Source organism: Martes martes (assembly GCF_963455335.1).
Source record: "Martes martes genome assembly, chromosome: 16".
NCBI lineage: Eukaryota > Metazoa > Chordata > Mammalia > Carnivora > Mustelidae > Martes > Martes martes.
Window position 1 is genome coordinate 62,020,730 of NC_137904.1, and position 19,255 is coordinate 62,039,984.

General features: G+C 61.2%; 1 protein-coding gene across 2 annotated transcripts in view; it reads right to left on the reverse strand.

Annotated features, from left to right (window-relative positions):
* The window catches only part of TIMP2 (TIMP metallopeptidase inhibitor 2), a 44,847-nt gene extending 25,967 nt beyond the window's left edge, over positions 1 to 18,880 (reverse strand). The window contains exons 1-2 of one of the 2 annotated variants that reach the window (XM_080826383.1): positions 18,845 to 18,880; positions 18,462 to 18,633 (exon numbers count right to left, since the gene is read on the reverse strand). In XM_080826383.1, coding sequence (XP_080682509.1) covers positions 18,462 to 18,591 — 130 coding nt within the window. In that variant the 5' untranslated portion in view covers positions 18,592 to 18,633; positions 18,845 to 18,880. Of the gene's footprint in view, positions 1 to 18,461 lie in introns of both variants that reach the window. The other variant, XM_080826384.1, reaches the window with a different exon arrangement.
* Between the last annotated feature and the right edge of the window lie 375 nt (positions 18,881 to 19,255).

The following is a 19,255-nucleotide window of genomic DNA, read 5'->3' on the forward strand; positions in this document are numbered from 1 at the left end:
TGCGTGCACATGTGGATTCGTGTGCATGTGTGCACGCGTGTACGTGTGTGTGCGTGCACAGGTGCGGGTGTGTGCACATGTGAGGGTTGCTGGGGTCTGTGCACGTGTGCGTGTGTGTCCGGGTGGTACTAGAATCCACCGCAAACCAATCAGGGGGGCTTAATCTTCTTTTCTCAGAATCCAGAGCTCTTCTCCTGTGGGGTTGTTGGAGGGGGACACTTTGGCATCAGGAAGGGACCCGTGCTCCGCAGGCCCTCCTAGACCAGGAGGGGCATTTACACCAACAAAGCGTGGACTCATACCTGGGGCCACCTGCTGATGTCAAGACCAGCCAGACCAATGGGCTAAAGGAGCCCCTTCCTGGGCAGGTGCCGGCTGTGCCGAGGGCCCCTCCACCACCCCTCCCTGCTTCCACGTTAGTCTGTGTGCAGCCGGGCTGAGCCAGGCCGGCCCAGAGACATGGCAGGAGTCGGAAGACGACTCCGCGTCCGTGGAACACAGAACAGTTACGGCTATCTGCTCATCTTCCGTATGATAACCCCGTGAGGTAAGGAGCTACCAGCACCCCTGGTTCACGGGTGGGGAAACTGAGGCAGGGCCTGATTAAGAAACTTCACCGGATGACACAGCTGGCGAGTGGCAGAGACGGGTCTGTGCCGCTCTTGTGGACCCCGGTGCCTTCAACCAACCGAGGCCGCTCACACGGCCACTGGCTTTTGGTAAATCTGATGCGGTTAGACCCTCAGAACAGCGGTTAGCATTCCATGGCCAGGGCGCCGGCCGTGAGTGTCCGGGATTTGGCAGAGGAGCCCCCCGGAACTCGACCGGGGAAGGAATAGTTTGGGTGTTTTCGTGACAGATCGTAGCCACGTGCAAAATCACACCACGTATGAAAACGAACTCAAAACGGAGCACGGACCTTAATGCAAGGTCTCAAGCTATAGCTTCAGTGCGAGACCCACGTGTGTCTTCACGACCTTGGGTCAGGCGAGGATTCCTCGGATACGACCCCCAAAGCACAACGAACAGACGAAACCGAGAGGATGGCGGGATCGATACTAAACACGTTTGCAGGCCGAGGGACGTCATTCATAAGCGAGAACAAAAGGCAAAGGCTGGCAGGAAGGACCCGAGAATCACACGCGCAACCGAAGGCTTGAATCCAGACTCTGAAAACCACTCCAGATGCAGTAAGACAATCCGATCTTTAAACGGGCCCAAAAAAGGCAAAACAGACACTTGATTAAAGAGAAGGCACACGGCTCATAAAGCGTGGGGCTCCAGCATCGCCCGTCAGCGGGAGGGGGGAGCACGCGGAAGCGGCGGGGGACCCTTCGCGCCCACCGGGACGGCGATGACGGGACAGACGGACCCTAACAAGTGCTGGTGAGGACCGAGCCGCCGGCTTCCTCCCACGCCGCTGGCGGGATGCAAAACGGTGCAGCTGTTTTGGAAAACAGTTTGGGCGATTCTGAAAAGGTAAACGCAGATTTGCCATATGTCCCAGCAACCGCACGCCGGAGGGTAGGCCCCAGAGAAAGACAAGTGCGGGCCCAGACCGAAGCCGTGGGAGCACGGGGGGACTGGCCGACCTTCCCGGCTCACGGGGAAGATGGGAGTTTGGGTCCGAGTCGCAAATGTGCCTGGGCTCTTTCCGCCCTGCGAACGGCCACAGTGGGTCCAAACAGGAGGGGAGAGCAGGGACTGTCCCCTCGTCTGCTCCAGAAGACACCTAGACCCAAGAAGGGAAAGCGCACCCCCGGGGCCAGCGGTGCCCTGGCTCACCTTCTGTTAACCGGCGATGGTTGGTAACACCCGGACACGCCTCTCCTGCTCGGTCACCCTGACCCAGGCCCCCGGAGAGGGCCCCCCCCAATACCACGGAGTTGGCTTTCCGCGAGACGGGCGAATGGATGAAAACAGAAAACGTCTGGACAGACTTCTTGAGGACAAAGTGCGGAAATTACAGCCAGCTCCCAGTTCAGGAACTGAAAACCCCGTGACGCCCAGCAGACGCCAGCTTGCCCTCCGCCCACACCCCCAGCTCCTCCAAGCTGCCACCTTTCAGCCCGGCCCCGCGGGCAAACGTGACACTGGAGTGTTCTGAGCGTCCCGGGGTTCTCCCTCTGGTCTTGTCCTCCTGCTCCCCCCGAGCTGGACAGCTGCCTGCCCCAGGCCGGCTGCCTTCAACCCCTCAGGGAAACCGCAGCCCCTGTCCCGACACAAGCCCCACTCGGAGCAGCAGACGGACGGCGAGGTGGACACCGTCTGGCCTCCCGTGCCAAGCAGACACTGGGTCCGTTCTCTCACACCCCGTGGCCCCAGTGCGGCGGCCACCCCCAGCCAGTCGCTCTGATCGCCCTCCAGCAGAGACGGGCCCCTGCCAGGCCGCTGGGGAGACCTGCTCGCGGGAGGACGGCCGGCGCCAGGCCCAGAGCAGACTCCAGGGCCCCTCACGCCCATGAGCAGCAATGCCGACAGTGCCATGATCAGAGGCCTGGGGGGACACAGACCCGGGGCTCCGACGTCAGACAGGACAGACTCCACCGCAGGGTCTCCGGTCCTGTGGCTCCCTCCCGCATATGAGAGGCACAAGGTGGCCCACTCAGGACTACGGGGGGTGACATGGGCGAAGCCATGCACATGCCCAGGACCCACCCGCTGCCCATTCTCACGGGTGGCCTCAGAGCCTGCAGGGGGGCTGGCCCACGCTCGGTGGACGGTCACGTGGCTGATCCGTGGCAGTCGGCTGGGACAGACCCCACAGCCCTCCAAGTGCTGGCATCTGTTGCGGTGACGCTGTAGGTAGTGGGGCCCCAGGCCCCTGGAACGATGCCTTCGGTCATCAGAATGACAGGACGTGGACATCGCACCCCTCAGAGAACGTGGGGCGTCCATCTACCTCGCACACACCTTCTTCTCGGCCGGAACCCACAACGTGATCTGAGGGCTCATCTGGGCCCACGGGACTGCATGCGATTTCACAGACGTTTAACCAAATGAGGTCACGTGTGTGAAGAAAACGGTCAAACGGAGTTTGACGTGTGGACAGGATACTGACCACCATGTAAACCTCACGGACGGCAGACCTCCGTGGCACAGGCCACCGCTCTTGCCTGGTCTCACCGCGACAGGGGAGCTCCAGCCCTATCCCCACTTTCCGATGGGGAAACAGACTCAGAGAGGTTAAGTAACTTGCCTAAGGCCACACAGCTCGAAGCAGGACAGCAAGGGTTCAAGCCCAAGCAGGCTGACCCCTGATCTGAGTCGCCCGCCCCGCGGCTGAGGAAGTTCAGTGCTGGGAGCCAGGACTCTGTCCTGGGGTGAACCTACCACCCGACCGCCCACCATCGCGAGAGGCCTCGGCGCTACAGGACAGTCCGTAGTGTTTCCCGCGTGTTTTTACCGCGGTTCATCGAACGCATCACCCTCTCCTTTCCCATTCAAGTATTTTCCTTAAACACAGAAAGGCCAGATCTGTCCCCGGGCCTCCCGAATCTTGTTCCGAGCTGCATTTTGATCCAACAGGTCTGGAGTGAGGTCGACATTCTGACTTGTGAGGCGCTCCCCAGGGATGGGATCCTCAGGTCCACAGACCACACTATGAATAAGGCAGCCCTAGCAAACGTCTCTACCCAGTACCTGTGTCTCGATCGGCCTCCTCCCAACCTCCTACCCCACCTGCGCCCCTCCTACAAGCCTCCTGATCAGCCTCTTGCCTCCGCCCTGCCCCAAGCCTTACTCCAACACCTCTACGCTCATCCGTAGCCACCGCCCTAACTCAGCACGTGGCATCTTCACCCACACCAGGTGTTCCAGCACCGTCCACAGGCCACCTGCGGCACGGTCCACTGAGCCGCCAGTTAAAATGCAGATTCCCAGGCCCTGCGTCTGCAGGGAGGGGCCCAGACCCCGGTCAGTTCACCAGCTCCCCAGCAATTCCTAACAAGGTCAACGGGGCTGCGGGCCTGGGGACGGGCTGGCAGCTCATGACCCAGCTTCCCTCCCCAGCTGGGCTCCCTGATGCCCCTCCCCCCGCAACCCAGGTCCAGGGCCAGAATGCCGCTCGTATGGGTTTCTCTTCCGCAACCCTACCCACGTTTCCCCACGCCTGGTCCGGTCCCTCCTTCCTCCAAGGACGTCTCCCGGCCTCTGTAGCAACGAGAGAAATGCTCCTGCCTTTCTCCAAAGGCCTACAGGCTCGGCGCCTAGGTGACACGTTTTAGCACTTCTTCTTTGAAACATATAAAAATAGACACAGAAAGGCCCCCATTAGCTGGCATGGCCAGAGAACATTTCCCTAGAATGAAAGCCTACTCTTTCATGTGCCAAGTTAATCATTTCTGTCTTCTGAGAGGCCACAGAACAGATCGAGTTCGACCTTTTCTGGCACACTGCAGATAAGCTTTTGGACTAAAACATAAGGAATCCCTTTAGGGCTTTTAAAATGCATGGGACCAAAAAAACAAAGAAAAGAAAGAAAAAAATATATATGTAGGACACAGTGCCTCCACACGAAAAGACCCCAGCATATAATCTGGGCTCTATAGGTCGACTCTTTATAGCTTCCTCTGTCCTCGTCTCTGGCTGTGAGGCACAGACAGACGGACAGCACCCTAGTCTCCTTTCCCCCAACAGCCTGGCACGCATGCAGGGAGCTTGCTAAAACTGTGTCTAGAGCATCAGCGGACTCAGCGGCACGGGGCACGGATGGGCTCTTCTGTGAGTCAAGAACACGGGTGTGTGACTCCAAACCTACCAAGTCTAGCAGTGGAAAGCCAGCCCCCAAGGACCCGCGGGGACACAGAGAACCAGCTGTGGTATTAGAAGGTGCTCCTCAAGCTCAAAAGATTTTTTAAAGATTTTATTTATTTATTTAGAGGGAGAGAGAGCAGGGGAGGGGCAGAGGGAGAGAGAGAATCCCAAGCAGACTCCACGCTGAGTGTGGAGGCCGACAAGGGGCTCGATCTCACGACCCTGAGATCCTGATCTGAGCTGAAATCAAGAGTCAGATACTTCAGGGAGGCAGAAACTGGCCAGGGGCCCCTCTGGCTCAAAAGATTTTTTTTTTTTTAAGATTTTATTTATTTATTCGATAGAGAGAAAGAGCACAAGTAGGCAGAGTGGCAGGCAGAGGGAGAAAGAGAAGCAGGTTCCCCGCTGAGCAGAGCCTGATGCAGGGATGGGGCTTGATCCCAGGACCCTGGGATCATGACCTAAGCTGAAGGCAGACACTTAACTGACTGAGCCACCCAGGCGCCCCTGCACAGAGGATTGTTAACGGCTTGAATGCCTGGTCCCACATAACAAGGAACCAAGTACTAGGAAGACATTTACAACTTGCACACGGGCCCCCAAATCTGACCGCATAAATGTAGAGCGGGGACAGGTCGGCAGAGACGCGTGGCCAACAGAGGCGGGGTGATCTTTCCCCGTGGGGTTAGAGGGGCCTAGAACAAGCGGGGCAATGGTCCAGCCCAGCGATGCCCGGCTCGGATGCCAGCTGGGCATCCTGGGCCCTGGCGTGCCGAGCTGGAGGGCACGTGGAAGAGGCAGGCCGACACCGGAGAAGCCCACCCTGCTCCCCCGCCACGGGCTGTCCTGATCAAGCAAGGTGGCCCGTGAGGCTCTGCAAACAGCCCGCGGCTTACAGGAAGGCTCAGTGAACGTCTGAGCACCGCAGGGCTGTAAAGACGGGATGCAGCGCCCACACGCACGCAGCCGCAGACGTGCGTCTGAATAACCGTAAAGAGGTGTCGAGAGCTCACAACGTCTACTTCGCCAACGTCGGGGGACAGTTCCACGATCAAAGTTAACTACTGAAACGCTCAGGAATTCACCTGAACAAGAAATAGACAGGACAAGTGCGCAGCTTCACTAAATAAGGAGAAAATCTGAGTAACGGAGAGACTGGACTTCCCAGAAAGATTTCAGAACAACCAGAGCGTGTTCAGCGAGAGGGGGAAGAGGCTGTAGCCTGAGGTCAGGAGGAGAATGAAAAGCCCGTCCGAGGAAAAGTCCTACGGAACCAAGAGAGTTTGCAGGGGAGCTGGCAGGTGACAGAAAAGTCTAGAGCGGCGCAGTGCCTTGGTGCAGAGTATTAACTGTGTGATCCGGTGCAAGTTTCTTAACTCCGGGTGCCTCGGTTTGCTCCTCTGAGAAATGGCGGTAATAGGGGCACTGATGGCCATTAGGAACACCCAAATGCTCAGTACGCTGTTCGGGGAAGAGGATGGTACTTACTGTGCGCGTCTCCAGATGACGGAGCTAGACCAAGAACACATTACAGGGAGGGAGAAACCGGCCAGGTGGAAAGAAGCACTTCCTACAGGATTGTCTTGAAATCATTGGGCTGACTTGGTAGGTAGTGAGACACCCATCACTGAAGGCATCCAAGCCAGGCCCGGATAAAACAAACATCAGAAACATTTTTAATTCCCATTTCTCTGAGTTCCAGCCTCTAAAAATACACTCGGTGACACAGTCTGTGTCACCCAGAGCCTCGAGGTTTGCCCACTTCCTGACTCTTCAGCCAAGTCCCAGAGTAGTGGTTCCTAAAGCTAGCTGGGTTTTGGACCGGCTGCATCAGAATCCCTGGGGGCTGGGCCAGGCCCCACGGCAGATTTTTGCACCGAAATTCTGCAGTGGGGACTTCTAGATCTGTACGTTTAACTGTCAATCACCCTGACGTACAGCCTGCCTGGGACGGTTCTAGAAGGCCAAGATGGCCGGGCAGCCGGGCCCTGAGGGAACAGCTCAGGCTCACCACGTCTCCGTTGTTGCCTCGGCCAGTTTCAGACTCAGAAGAGGGCCAGACTCATGGTGGACCCGGCCGGTGGCTCACTCAATGTCCCTCGACAAGGCCAGTCACCGGGTTCCCCTCCCACCTCAGACTCCAGGGACACAGGGCAGGTCAGGGGTCGCCATGACCAACAGCTGCTCCTGCTGTACGATAACCTCTCCCCACACCCCCAAACCATCACGTTCCTCCCCAACCCCGTCCTGCCCCCATCCCCCCACCCAACTCTACAGGGAGAGCCCCACAGCACAGGACTTTCAAATTAGCCTTCTGGGCATGCGGCCTGGCCACCCTGACCAGTCCACTTCCCAAGGCCCCAAACACGGGGCACACACGGGACCCACCCCACCACAGATGAGGGGCGGGCGCCGCGGGACGTCGGACGACCCGCGCTGGGGTCTCCGGGGCCCACTGACCAAAGCAGGCTGGAAAGGCAGCTCCCCACCTCCACCAGCGGCCCGGCGTCTGCCCCAGCTGGTGAACCATGGCAGGCTGCTGCCGCGGGAACGACAGAGCTGCTGGCCTGTGACATCAGAGCAGGGCTGAAGTCAGGGACAGTGACAAGCCGGCCGGAGGGCGCGCGCCTGGCAGGACACCTGCTGTGGGTCTAGCAAACACAAAGATTTGGCTCCAAACAGCTGGGGTGACGAGTAGGGGGACGACCCGGATGCAGGGACATCAGGAAGGTCTGGCACGTGTGCCCTTTTGGTGTTTAAGGAGGGGCTCCGGGCGAGAAGATCCTTTCCTCCCCAGCCCGGCAGCACGTGCCAGCGCTCCCTGCTGGGGCTTTTCCGGCTGTCCCAGGATCCCCCCACGATGCCTGCCGCCCCTCCCCCCGCAGGGAGGGTGTCTGCTCCCCTTTGGGTGGGGGACACCTGCTGCTCCAGGGGGTCACCGCTGTGCAGGACTCGCCGGGGGGGCGGGGAAGAAGGGCTCCCGGCCCAGGCCCCCTCGGGCCACCCGCACCCCCAAAGCACGAAATCAGACATATCTGACCTTGTTTCTAGGGCTAAGGGCACCCTCCACGAATCTCACCAATTCAGTTTGGGGAACAGGACTCTGGCCCTAAGAAGTCAAAGCAAGCCATCTCGGGGTTTGGTCTCTCGAGAGGAGGCAGTTATTAACGGGAACTTGGCTGAAGTGTGGGAGTCTCGGGGACAAAAGCCTTTGTCTGGGGCCGAAGGGTCCCGGGAGGCATTCTTCCCGCGGGGAGGGCTCAACCGCAGGCCGCCCCCGCCACCCGCTTTCGTTGGGGTCCCTCTGCTGAGTCTGCAGATGGAGACTTTCCCTCCGCGGCAAGCACCGTCAAGCCCTCGGGCTCGGCAGGTGGCTGGTGTACCCACTCCCTCAAGGGACAGGATCGGGGCGGGGGGGAGGTGGACAGACATGGCATCCACACATTCCAGCTCAGAGGACCTCTGCCGGCCTTCTAGGACGCTCCGGCAAGGCTACCACGGCCAACCTCTCCATGCTGCTTCCAGAATGAGGACATTCCTCCCCCCCCCCACCTAACACTCCCTCAGCTCCCATCCCTCTCCCCCACCCTGCACCGCGCTCCACAACCAGACCCTCACTCTCGTGAGCTGTAACTTTCCCAGTGACACACATCACTCAAGCTCACCGTGGGAACGTGAGAAAACACACGCTCGGGAGAGGACGTCTGACTTCCCCTCCCCCCACCCGAACGCGTTCCGGTAAAAAAACCAGAACACCATTTGGTCCCGCGGAGCGTCCAAAGCGGTGATTGATTTAACCGCCCCCCCCGCCCCCCGCTGCCTTGCGTGTAGGTGTTTCCAAGGTTTCCCGAAGACAAACAGGACGGAGATGAATATCCTCTCGCCTAAATGCTAGCATGTGTCCTCGATCACTGGCTGGATGCAGAGCTGTCTGATCAGAGGGGGACTTCTGCTGAAAGCCCTCCAGCCCTCTCCAGTGCTCAGGCTGAGACAGCACACCCCTCTCCTCAAGCCCTTCCAAGGACAACAAGCCCCGGAGCCAGATGAACCAAGCCATGGGAAGTCCAGCGCTGTGACATCCAATCCCGCTTCCAGACACTCGTGCCAGGACCGGGCTCCTTCGACTCCTGGCAGGAGCCCTCCGCGGCATGACCTTGGGCGAGTCATCCAACCACTCCCCATCCACACGGGAGGGGACGCGGGCCTCACCGGCCTTAACGAGTCAGGGGAGGGACGGCGAGGCCTTCTGCGCTGGAAAGGCGGAGACAGGTGAGGTCTTGATCTAAGAGATGTCCGAGGGGGGAGGATGTGTCTCCTGCTTTCAGTCCCCGCCTTCCAGAACAGCGCAGGCAGAACAAAGACCACCTCAGATTTGTCCCTTTGTTCTCCGTCCTGGAGCCACCTGGGCTGAAGGGACAGGATGTCGTGACCGAGAACCCGGGACGGGGGACACACACCCCAGCTCTGCGCTATGGCCACTCCCTCCCGAAATGCCAGACTGGTCCTTCTCTCCCAGACATCGGGGGATGGGAAGGTTCAACGCTAGACAAGAGGCCCCAGGAGAGAACTGTGTGCACACGTCCAACCAACAACCCTTTGCCCAAAAAGCAGGGTGCCTTGCGTGGGCCCCCCTCAGCCCCCACTGTCACAGAGTCAAATCACCCTCTTGAAATGGGTTCTGTCCTCTGAACACTACAGCCCACCACGGACCTGAAGCCCACAGGTGGCCAGCGTCCTCTCTCCCCGACTCGTGATGGAAAGAATGCGTCTCCTGAAAGCTCCGGTGACCAGCTAGGGTTCCAGTAGGGACGCCCGGTAGGCTTGTGACCACGGGCAAAGGCTCGGGTAATCTCCCCTGGTGTTGGAGCCCCTGCTGGTCACTGTGAGCGCAGACCTCGCCAGGTACGTGCAAGCACGCGGGACGTGCAGCCCAATGGGCTCGTCGCCCCACGTCTCTGCCTCCAGCACATTCCTGGCTCTCTTCAGCCTCCTGCCCTTGTCTTCTACTCTCTCGCACGTCATGGGACCTAGGAGAGGACAGGGTGGCCTGCGGAGGGTCAGCCGGAGTGACCAGGCAGAGGGATGTGGCAAAGATGGGGCCGCAGACCCCCAAGGATATCATTTCTCTCTGGTGCCGTGAGCCTGTGTGATCGGGAGGAAGTCCACGGCCCTCCTCCAACCCTGTGCCCTGAACTCCCCACCCGGCCGGGAGCAAGGAGGAGACACGAGCAATGGGGACATGACAGGCAGGCTGGGCTTCGTGCTGAGGGCTGGCCGGGAATGGGGGGGTTACTTTCCCGTGCCACCTGCGGCCTTCTTCTTACAGAGCTGCAGCGCGGGGCGCCGAGCATCCCAGGCTGACGGCGGTGGGCCCTCCCCGGCGTCTGCACTAGGCTCACCCCGCAGAGACTTCCCAGCCTCTGCTGGGCCAGGATCCCGAGGACTTTCATCCTGGAACAAGGAAAGGAGCCTCGGGCACGGAGTTGGGGTTCAGAACCAGTTCTGGCTGGCTTTTCTCCCAATGCTTTCCAGTTTGCCTTTTTCCTCTAAAATGCCAGTCCGTTTTCTCATTCTGCCGTCGGTAAAGCAGCAGGTGGGGAACTGTACCCGGGGCCCTCGAGTACGAGCGGGGGCTGTCGGCAGAGCCTGCGGCAGGACCCCGTGCCTCGCCAGGCCTGTGACGGTGCCCCCAGCCCAGGCCTCCAGATGACAGATCAGAAAGGGACCGATCAAGCCTCAGCCTCAGCCAGGCCCCGTGAATGAGCTCAAGACCCCAGCTTGTGCTCCGTGAACAGGTACGCAGGACGCGAGTGACACCCCCGTGTAGCTGACACAGAGCAGCCAGTCTCCAAGGCCCAGGGAGGACCACAGGCTTCTCACAGAGCAACAAACCCTCCACGCGACCGCTTCTCGGGGGACCAGAGGGAGCGTCAGGCGGCCCTGGGGTGCCGTGTGCCCCCCAGGCTCAGCGCCCTCACCCAATCACAGGGGGGCCTCCCTACCGCCTGCCCCCTCCTGAGGAAACCCTCACCTCCCTGCCCCTCTCATCCATCCCTGATGCCTTTCGACTTTGAAGAAATTACCCACCTAAGACACGTTAATCAAACACAATTTAGAAAATGCAGATAAACTAAAGGAAATAGAACTCGCCCTTGACCTCACTGTCGCCTAGAATTCTGACACCCTTCCAGACTTTCCTGTGAGCACTTAAATGTGTGTGTGCTTCTTCACGAAGTAAAGATACACGGGAAAGTAATAAACCCGCGGAAAGAAAAGCCAGGGAACTGCCACCAAAGACCAGGCCAGGGGCGACCCAAAAGAAAAGGGGAAGTTGGGGCCGGGAGGGATCACCAGAGGGTTTGGGGCGGGGGTTGGGGGGGCAGCAATGTTCTGTTTCTTGACCCGGATGCTCACTCGGAAACTTGAGAAACGGAGAGCGCTTGGGTGTGCGTTTTAACAAAACGTGTGTGTCAGCCCCAGACTCTGTCCCAGCCAGGGAGAGCGCGCGTTCAAAACGTGAAAGCATTCGGGCGGCAGCTGGGCTCGTCAAATTAATACCCTCCAAACGTCCTTCAAGGTCAGAAACGCGGATCCGTAAGGAACCCTGCCATCAGGATACAGCTTTATTTCTTTGGCTCATCTGCAGTCTACGGGCTAACCTCTGAGCAAGGGGCTCCCCTCCCCCCGCCCCCCCCAACGCCCCCCACCGCCTGGAGGAGCCAGCCCCACCCCACCAAGCCCAGGAGGCTCAGGATCCCCAAGGTCAGCCTCCTCTATTGACACCCCCCACCCCCGACCCCCGTCTCAGCTGCTTGCTAGCTGCATGACCTCCTCGGCCCTGCCTCAGTTTGATCTTCTATAAAATGGGCATAACGACTGAACCCGCAGGGCTGACATCAGGAATGCTGGGAATCCACTTGCCAGCACTTAGCATTTCTTAAGGACAATGTTAACAGGCCCCCATCACCCTCCCTTCACAAAACGAGGGTGCTTTTCCTCCCAGCTCCCCGGCTGCCTCCTGGCGGTACCAAAACCCGCCCAGTGTCTCCCTGAGCTCCCCAACCTGTGTGGTCAATAGCACGGCCCGCCCTCCGGGTCGGGTGGGGATGGTGAGCACAGTGCAGGGTCTCGGAGGGAGACGGTTCGCGCCCCCACCCTCCACACACACACACACACACACACACACACACACACACACACACCCCAGAGCCCCCCGGGGGCACCGTCCTAAGCATCTGACTTCACTCTTTCTTGTGATCTTCGCCCGCAACCCTCAGAAGTGGACAAATTTACCGTCTCTTGTTTGGAGCTGGAGAGACGAGGCAGAGGGCGCTCGCCCGGACGTCTCCCCTGGACGCCGCCGGGGGCTCCACAGCGGCCTCCCTCACGGCCTTGTTCGAAAGGGCCGGTCTCCTCGCGTCCTGCGGACCCTTCTTCCCCACCGCGTTCCACTTCCCCTTCCCTCCGGGTCCCCGCACACATTTTCCACTGTCTGCTGAGCCACCGCCCGAGCCTTCCTCGCGCAGACCCCAGGGTGGCCGCACCCCAGCAGAAACAAACAGGGAATGGAGCCTCAGGCGCTGAGGCCAAACCCCAGAGGCGAGCCCACCACGAGCCCTTCACCCCCAGGCCACCCCCCAGCTGCCAGATCTGCCTTATGTCTCGAGTCCTTCCCCCAGGGCACACACCTGCTCCTGGAGGACCACAAGCCCACAAATCACTCTGTCCGTAGCTTCACGCCCACTGCCCCACGTCCACACCTACCGGCCCTCCCAAGAAGCCTCCCTGCCACCACTCCCCCGGCTGGCTTTGGGCGGATTCCATTTACCCCCGTTCGGGATCCTTCCTTCCAGAGACCCCATCTGCTTGCTTTTTAGACTGAACACCTGTCCAGCCTGCCTCGCCGGGGCCCCAGGAAGCCTGACCCGGCTACCAGTCTGACTCAGCTGACCAGCAGTACAGTTTCATCAGCTACAAAGTGGGATCCCTCTGGGTCTCTGCGCATTCTCCCCCTGGAGTCGCACACCCGCGCAATGATGGAGGCACGGAAGGATCCCAGCATTCCAGCCAGCTCGGGCCCCAGGGGTCCAGGGGAGTGGCTCCCCGGAGCTCCCAGCTCCAAATGAGGGAGCCAGCTTCATCCCACCTGCCCTTTGAGACACTGCCCCTGACCATCCCTCGGTCTGGAAGATTTTCTCCACATGGCCCTCAGCCACCTCGCCTCCCAAATTCTGGGGCATCTCATCGACCCTCTTACCCCTGGTCCTCACTCTCCACACGTGCTCAGACCCTCCAGCACCAAGACAGAAACCTAGCCCAGCAGCCTCAACACTTACCTGTCCATTTAAAATTTTGTACATGGGCACCTGGGTGGCTCAGTGGGTTAAAGCCTCTGCCTTCAGCACAGGTCATAATCTCAGGGTCCCGGGATCGAGCCCCGCATCGGGCTCTCTGCTCAGCAGGGAGCCTGCTTCCTCCTCTCTCTCTGCCTGCCTCTCTGCCTACTTGTGATCTGTCAAATAAATAAAAATCTAAAAAATAAAAATAGAATTTTGTACAAATGCAGCTGTCGATGTCTGTGCTAAAAGAACATTCTTTTCTCGAACCTAAAGTGTCTGGGGTAGCCTGGGTTGGAGACAAACCTTGGCGGGCATCAGAATCACCTGGACAGTCTTAGAAACACCAGTGCCCATGACCTGGACCCTGAGACTGGAACTCGGGACACCAATTCAGACACCTGCCTTTTAGCCAACTCCCCGGGCCACGCCTGCTGTCATCCGCAGGTGCACACCCTTGATGGCTCGCCTTGGGGCCTTAGGAGGGGACAAAGACTACATGTGATAAGTCAGAGTGGTGTCCTTTGGCCCCTCGCCCTCCTCTCTGGCCTCATCTGCACCCAGAACACTCTCTGGCCTTGGCTGGACAGGTGGTCCCTTTGTTGGGCACATCCCCACGCGGCTATAACTGATGAGGCACTTAACTGTGCCCGGGTGTGTGTTCCCCGATCTCTCCTCGGAGTGAGGGTTCACACTCTCCAACCCTGATGTCCCGGCTCTGCTCTTCTCCTCCCAGGAAGAACATCCTAGCTACGGGTCCAGCTGCCCTGGATCCCTTGTGCGTGTGTGCCGAGGGGACAGGGAGCATCCGAGGCGGGGGAGAAGCGCTGACCCTGCCCAGCACGCTCTCCTCCCTTCTCCTGTCTCCTCCAGGCGTTTTCTTTCTCCTACTGTGTTTTCCATCCTTCCAGCCTCCTCCAAACACATCTCTTAGCCATTATGGACTCTAAGGGGTTCGCCCACACCTGCAGCCCCTCGGGCATCCAATCAGTGGCTCTGCACCTGGACGAGGGTAGCTGCATGTCCCTCCCGACCCCGTAAGCCTGGGGGCTGTCCACATCCTCGTTCTCAACAGGCTCAAATACTGCTGACCAATCCGGACCACGCGGCCTGCACGGGTGTCTGCCTGGTGACTGGCTGAGGTAGCAGGGAGGACGGGCAGGTAGCCACGCTCATCAGTAGCTCACGGAACCCAGGCCACGACTGCCAGTTCCTGAGGACCGAGCATGTCCCGGCTGGAGGCTGGCAGCCTGCCCTCAGATCCCAGGCAGGTACCACGGTGTGGGGAGAGCTCCCGCCAGCCACCAGCCATGCCCCAGCACGGCATCCACACCAGAGTCTGGGACACATCTCTCCCCCTCTGTCTCCCAACCCCAGGAACTGCTGGCAGCTCTGGTTCTAGTCATTCCCCTGGGAGAACACAGCCTTCTAGTCACTCCCCCAGGGACGCAGCCTTCCAGGGCCGCTGTCTGAATGCAGGCCCGGGGCACCCCCCCACAGCTCCCTCCCTTCAAAACCCTCTACCTCCAGACCCAACAATGCATCCCCCTTTCCACATGGTGACCTCCTTTATCATTTGGCCAAAGACCCTTGAGCCTGTCTGACTTTAGGCCATAGCCTGGCCGTCGGGGAAGGGGTCTGCGGGGCTGTGCCCACCTGCCACACGCAGTTCTAAACCCATGTCCACACAGCCTGGCACCGGTGTCTCGTGAGGACGAGATCAGGCCTCGAAATCCATGGGGCAGAGCTGGCCACTCCGTAGCCATTTACGGAAACCCCGCCGGAGAGGAGAGCGAGGATGGCTGGAACGTGGATCACTCAGACGCTCTGCAGAAGGACCGCCACCCCTACCCGGCCCCCGAGCACTGAACGCCTCATCTAGCTCACAGGAACCTCATCGCCCTGCTCCTCCCCAGCACGCGTGGCTGCAGAAGACACACAATTTCCGAATGCCTGGTGCCCGCTGTCGGACCCCCATCAGTGCACGCACGGGGCTGGTCCCCTCGCCTTGGCAACCAGCACATGGCCTTGGCTGCGGGCCCTTCTCCACCTGGTGTCGGAGATCACCAGGGGGTTTGCAGACAGCCGTGTCCAGAGACGCCAACCCCAGAGAAAGATGCCACGGTGGGCACTCCTTTGGAATAGAACTGGGCTCCGCCCCCAGAAGTGAGATTTTATCACCTCCCCCGCCCCCATCCACAGAGCTCCTGGATTTACCCCTGACTCCAGAAACTGGCCCATACGGCCCAGATCTGCCAAGCCACTCAGCGGGCTAACTGCCTCCAGGCTCTCTCCGCGACGGCACCGCCTGAAGAGCGAGCCTAAAGCTGGTCTCTGGCCGGGTTCCGGGCACCGTCCACGCCTGTCATCCACGGCCACAGACTCCACGAGGTGGTCGGAGTCGGGCCAGCAGCACATGGGAGCAGTGCTCGGAGACGGGAAACGCGTCCCGCCTGTCCTTGCTTTCCTGGAAAAACGGGGAACAGGGCCTTCCAGGAGGGACGCAATCACCTCTCACCCACCTACTGCTCCCTTCATCCCAAATTTCGTGACCTCATCATGAACTCCTTTTGCCGACCACACTTCCAGTCCTACCGGCTCCCAGAAGTCCCCACACAGGCAGACAGAAATCCGACTGCTTCTTAAGTCAACGGCCTCTTGTAGACACCAGGCCAGGTAACAAGCCCGCACCAGGCCAACAATTAAAGGCGCCAGGACACCACACTGAAGGGCAGCTTGTAGGCTCCCAACGTGCTCGCAGCTGTCACCCTTCACGGGCCCCTGCGTCACAGCCCCAGGGGGCGCAAGGTCAGCGGTGGAGCGGAGGTCCGGAAGTCCGGAGGTCCGGGCCAGGCCCCCTGTATTCGCAAAGCGACCCAGACTTGAGTGATCGGTACCAGCGCCCCAGGCAATTCTGTTCTCAGCCAGAGCCTGGGATCATTGCAAGAAAGTTGTGAATAAGCGCCCTTAAAGGAGAAGCAGACACAGAAAAGCCAGGGCTTTCCTGGAAGGTGGACTCCATGGCCCGCCAGGGCCTCCCCAAGGGTGGCTCGGCTCTGTATCCCACGGTGGCTGGGCACAGAAGGGCCAGCGGCAGTGGCCTGGCTTGAAGACCTCTCCCTGAAAATCATGTCCACCCAGAACCTGCGTCTGGGACTGTATCTGGGAAGAGGGTCTTTGTAGACGTGATCAAGGGAAGATGAGGTCATGCCAGACGAGGGTGGGCCCTGAACCCAGGGACCAGGGTCCTTCCAATAGGAGAGGGATTTGGACAGACGTGCACAGAGAAACCCGCTTAAAAACAGAGCAGCGGCAGGAGTGACCTGTCCACAAGCCCACGGACGCCAAGTAGCGCTGGCTGCCAGCAGCAGCTGAGAGAGGGACACCGGAGCAGATGCTCCCTTGGACCCTCCAGGAGGAGCCGACCCTGCCACAGCTTGAGTTTGGACTTCAGGCTCCCAAACTGTGACAGAAGCAACTCGGGCTGTTTGGAGCCTCCCCGCTGGAGGATTCGCTACAGCGGCCCCAGGAACCTCACGGACTGGGCTTTACGGCACAAGTAAAGCCCCACAGGGCCTCCAAGCTGGGATGGGGTTAAAGTTTAGGCTCTTGAACGATTCTGATGCAAGGAAATGGGACACACATGCCAGGAGATCCAGGTGGAGGAGGGAGGCGCACACAAAGCAAGAAAGAACCTCGAGGCTGAAGCTCCTTGACCCTGAACCTTTGCTGCCTTGGCTTCCTGGGCAGGCCAGGAAGTGGCTGGAAATTCTTCCCATGCAGCTGAAGAGTGAGTTGGTCCCCAGGCCCTGCCCTTGCCTGCTCGGCTCCTGTGAACCAAGCCCAAGCCCTTACAAGACTCGGTTCCTCTGGGCCTTGGGACCATCCTGCCCGCCAGCCTGATGGTCAGAAGCACGGCTGGCTCTTAGCAAAGGGGCCCGGGCGCCCAGCGGACTCCGCAGAGGAAGGCCAGCGTGCCTTGCTCTCAGATCCCGCTGGGCACCAAAGCCAAATAAGGGGTCAGCCTTAGGCCCCCGGCTCAGGCTTTACGTAAAACTACATTGCAAGCGCGCACACACCACGCTCCACACCAAGGTGGCCGAGCCGCGTGATACCTGCAGGTGAGCACCTGCGGACTCCTCCGGCTAGGCGGCAGGTCACAGGCCCCACTCGGAAGCAGCCAGGAGCCCTGGGGGTGTGGAGAGACCGGAGGCCAAGGCTAGCAACAGGAGAAACCCAGAGAACCCGGCTGCGGGGGTGCACAGGTGAGGCCAGCCAGCCTCACCACACCTCGCCTGGCAACCAGATGCTCCACCGACTTAGAAGCTGAACCTGAACCTGTTGAGAAGCCAAGGGGGGAGGGGAGGCGGACAGGGGCCTGCACCTGCTACACATGTGTCCTTCTGGCTAAACAGAACTCGGCCCAGGAAATCTGGCTGACCCTCACCAGGGCAACCGGAGGCCCTGACGGACACCTCGGGGGCCCCTCTGGTTCCCCCCATTCCTGCTGCGTTCTCCCTGCTCGTCTCCGGCCCCTGCGTGGATCAGAACAAATAGGAGCTGCTCCCCCTCCCTTGCTCGCTCCCACCTTTGGGGGGAAAGGAGTGCGCAGGGGAAAAGATTTTCTGAGAATTCTAAGCAGCCACACAACCCCACTTGCCCCAAAGTCTCCAGTCTTTGTGGATGTCCTGCAGGCGACCGGCGGCCAAGCACTCCAGGACCCTCCTCCCTGTCCAGCCCTGTGTGCGACGCCTCCCAGGAACGGGAACGGAGCAAGGGGCGGCCCCTGGGGCTCTACCTGCCTTTCCCGGCCGCCCCTCTGGGCCCAGGGAACTGGCCGCAGGAGGGAAGCTTCCATTCTGCCCCAGCTTCATCCGGTAAAGCCCCCAAACCGGGCTGGCGGGAGAGGGCCAGGCAGAGAAGCCCTTCCCCACCCGGCCTCGGGCCTGAGAAGCCCGGCTCCACCTCGTCTGCCTGGGAAAGTTTCTCCCGGGGTCCCCAGCCCTCCAGCCCCGGGGCCGGAACTCTCCCCACCCCACGCTGTGTCCCCCACTCTCCCCGCCCCCCGCGCTGGCATCCCAGGGCCCTCCGCCTGCCAAACCCCATCCGCTCCCTGGCTCCCTTTTCTGGGGCTGGAGCTGCGGAGGAATTTCGGCGGAATTTTGAGGTTGAGAAGCATCTCGGCGGAGAGGCAAAGAAAGGGAGACGGAAGGAGAAAAAGAAAGTGCGATTTCGGCGTCCACTTGCAGGATTCCAGCAGGCCCGAGGGCCGGCGTCCGGGCGTGGGCCCCTCGGCAAGATGCGGGCGGGCGGGGCGCCCGGGGACCCTCGGGGAGGCGGGCACCGGGCCGGGGCGGGGTCGCCGCTTACCTACGTCCGCATTGCAAAACGCCTGTTGCGGGTGCACCGGGGAGCAGCTGCAGGCGTCGGCCGGGCGCAGCAGCGTCCCCAGCAGCAGGAGGCCGAGCGCCAGCCGCAGGCTGCGGGCCGCGGCGCCCATGGCGGGCGGGGACGCGGGGACGCGGGGGCGCGGGGCGCGGGGCTCGGCCGCCGCCGCGGCTGTGCGGGCGCTGGACTCGGGGCGCGCCGGGGCCGCGCGGGGCTCGCTGCGCTCCGCGGGCGCGCCCTCCGCACCTGGCCCGCGCTCGCCCGCGCAAACTTTCCCGGGTCTTTGTCGCGGGCCGGAGAGGGGGCGCGGGACGCGGCGGCGGCGGCGGGCGGGGGCGGCGAGGGAGCGAGGGGGCGCGCGCGACCGGCCGCCGGGGCTGCCACGGCCTTCTATGGATGCGTGCGCTGCGGGCGCGGGCCGCGCCGGCCTTTTATTGCGCTCCGGGGCGTGCCGGCTCCGCCCCCCGGTGGCGGGCGGCCAATGCGGCGCCGGGAGCTCCCGGCCGCCCCCTCCCCGCGCGCCTCCCGCGCCTCCCGCCCTCCCCCGAACCCGGCTTTGTTGTGCCCGGACCCGCAGGCACGTCTGGGGCCCGCAGCTGCGCACCTGGCCCCGGGCCGCGCCCCTCAGGCCCCGCAGCTCCCCAGCCCCGCCCCCCACCCGAGATCTCCCGAGGTCGGGGTGGTCGCTGCGGGGCGGGCGGCGCCCGTGGGAGGGGGGGGGCTGACTCAGCACTGGGGACCCGAAGCCCACCCCTCAAGGGCACCAGGCGTCCACC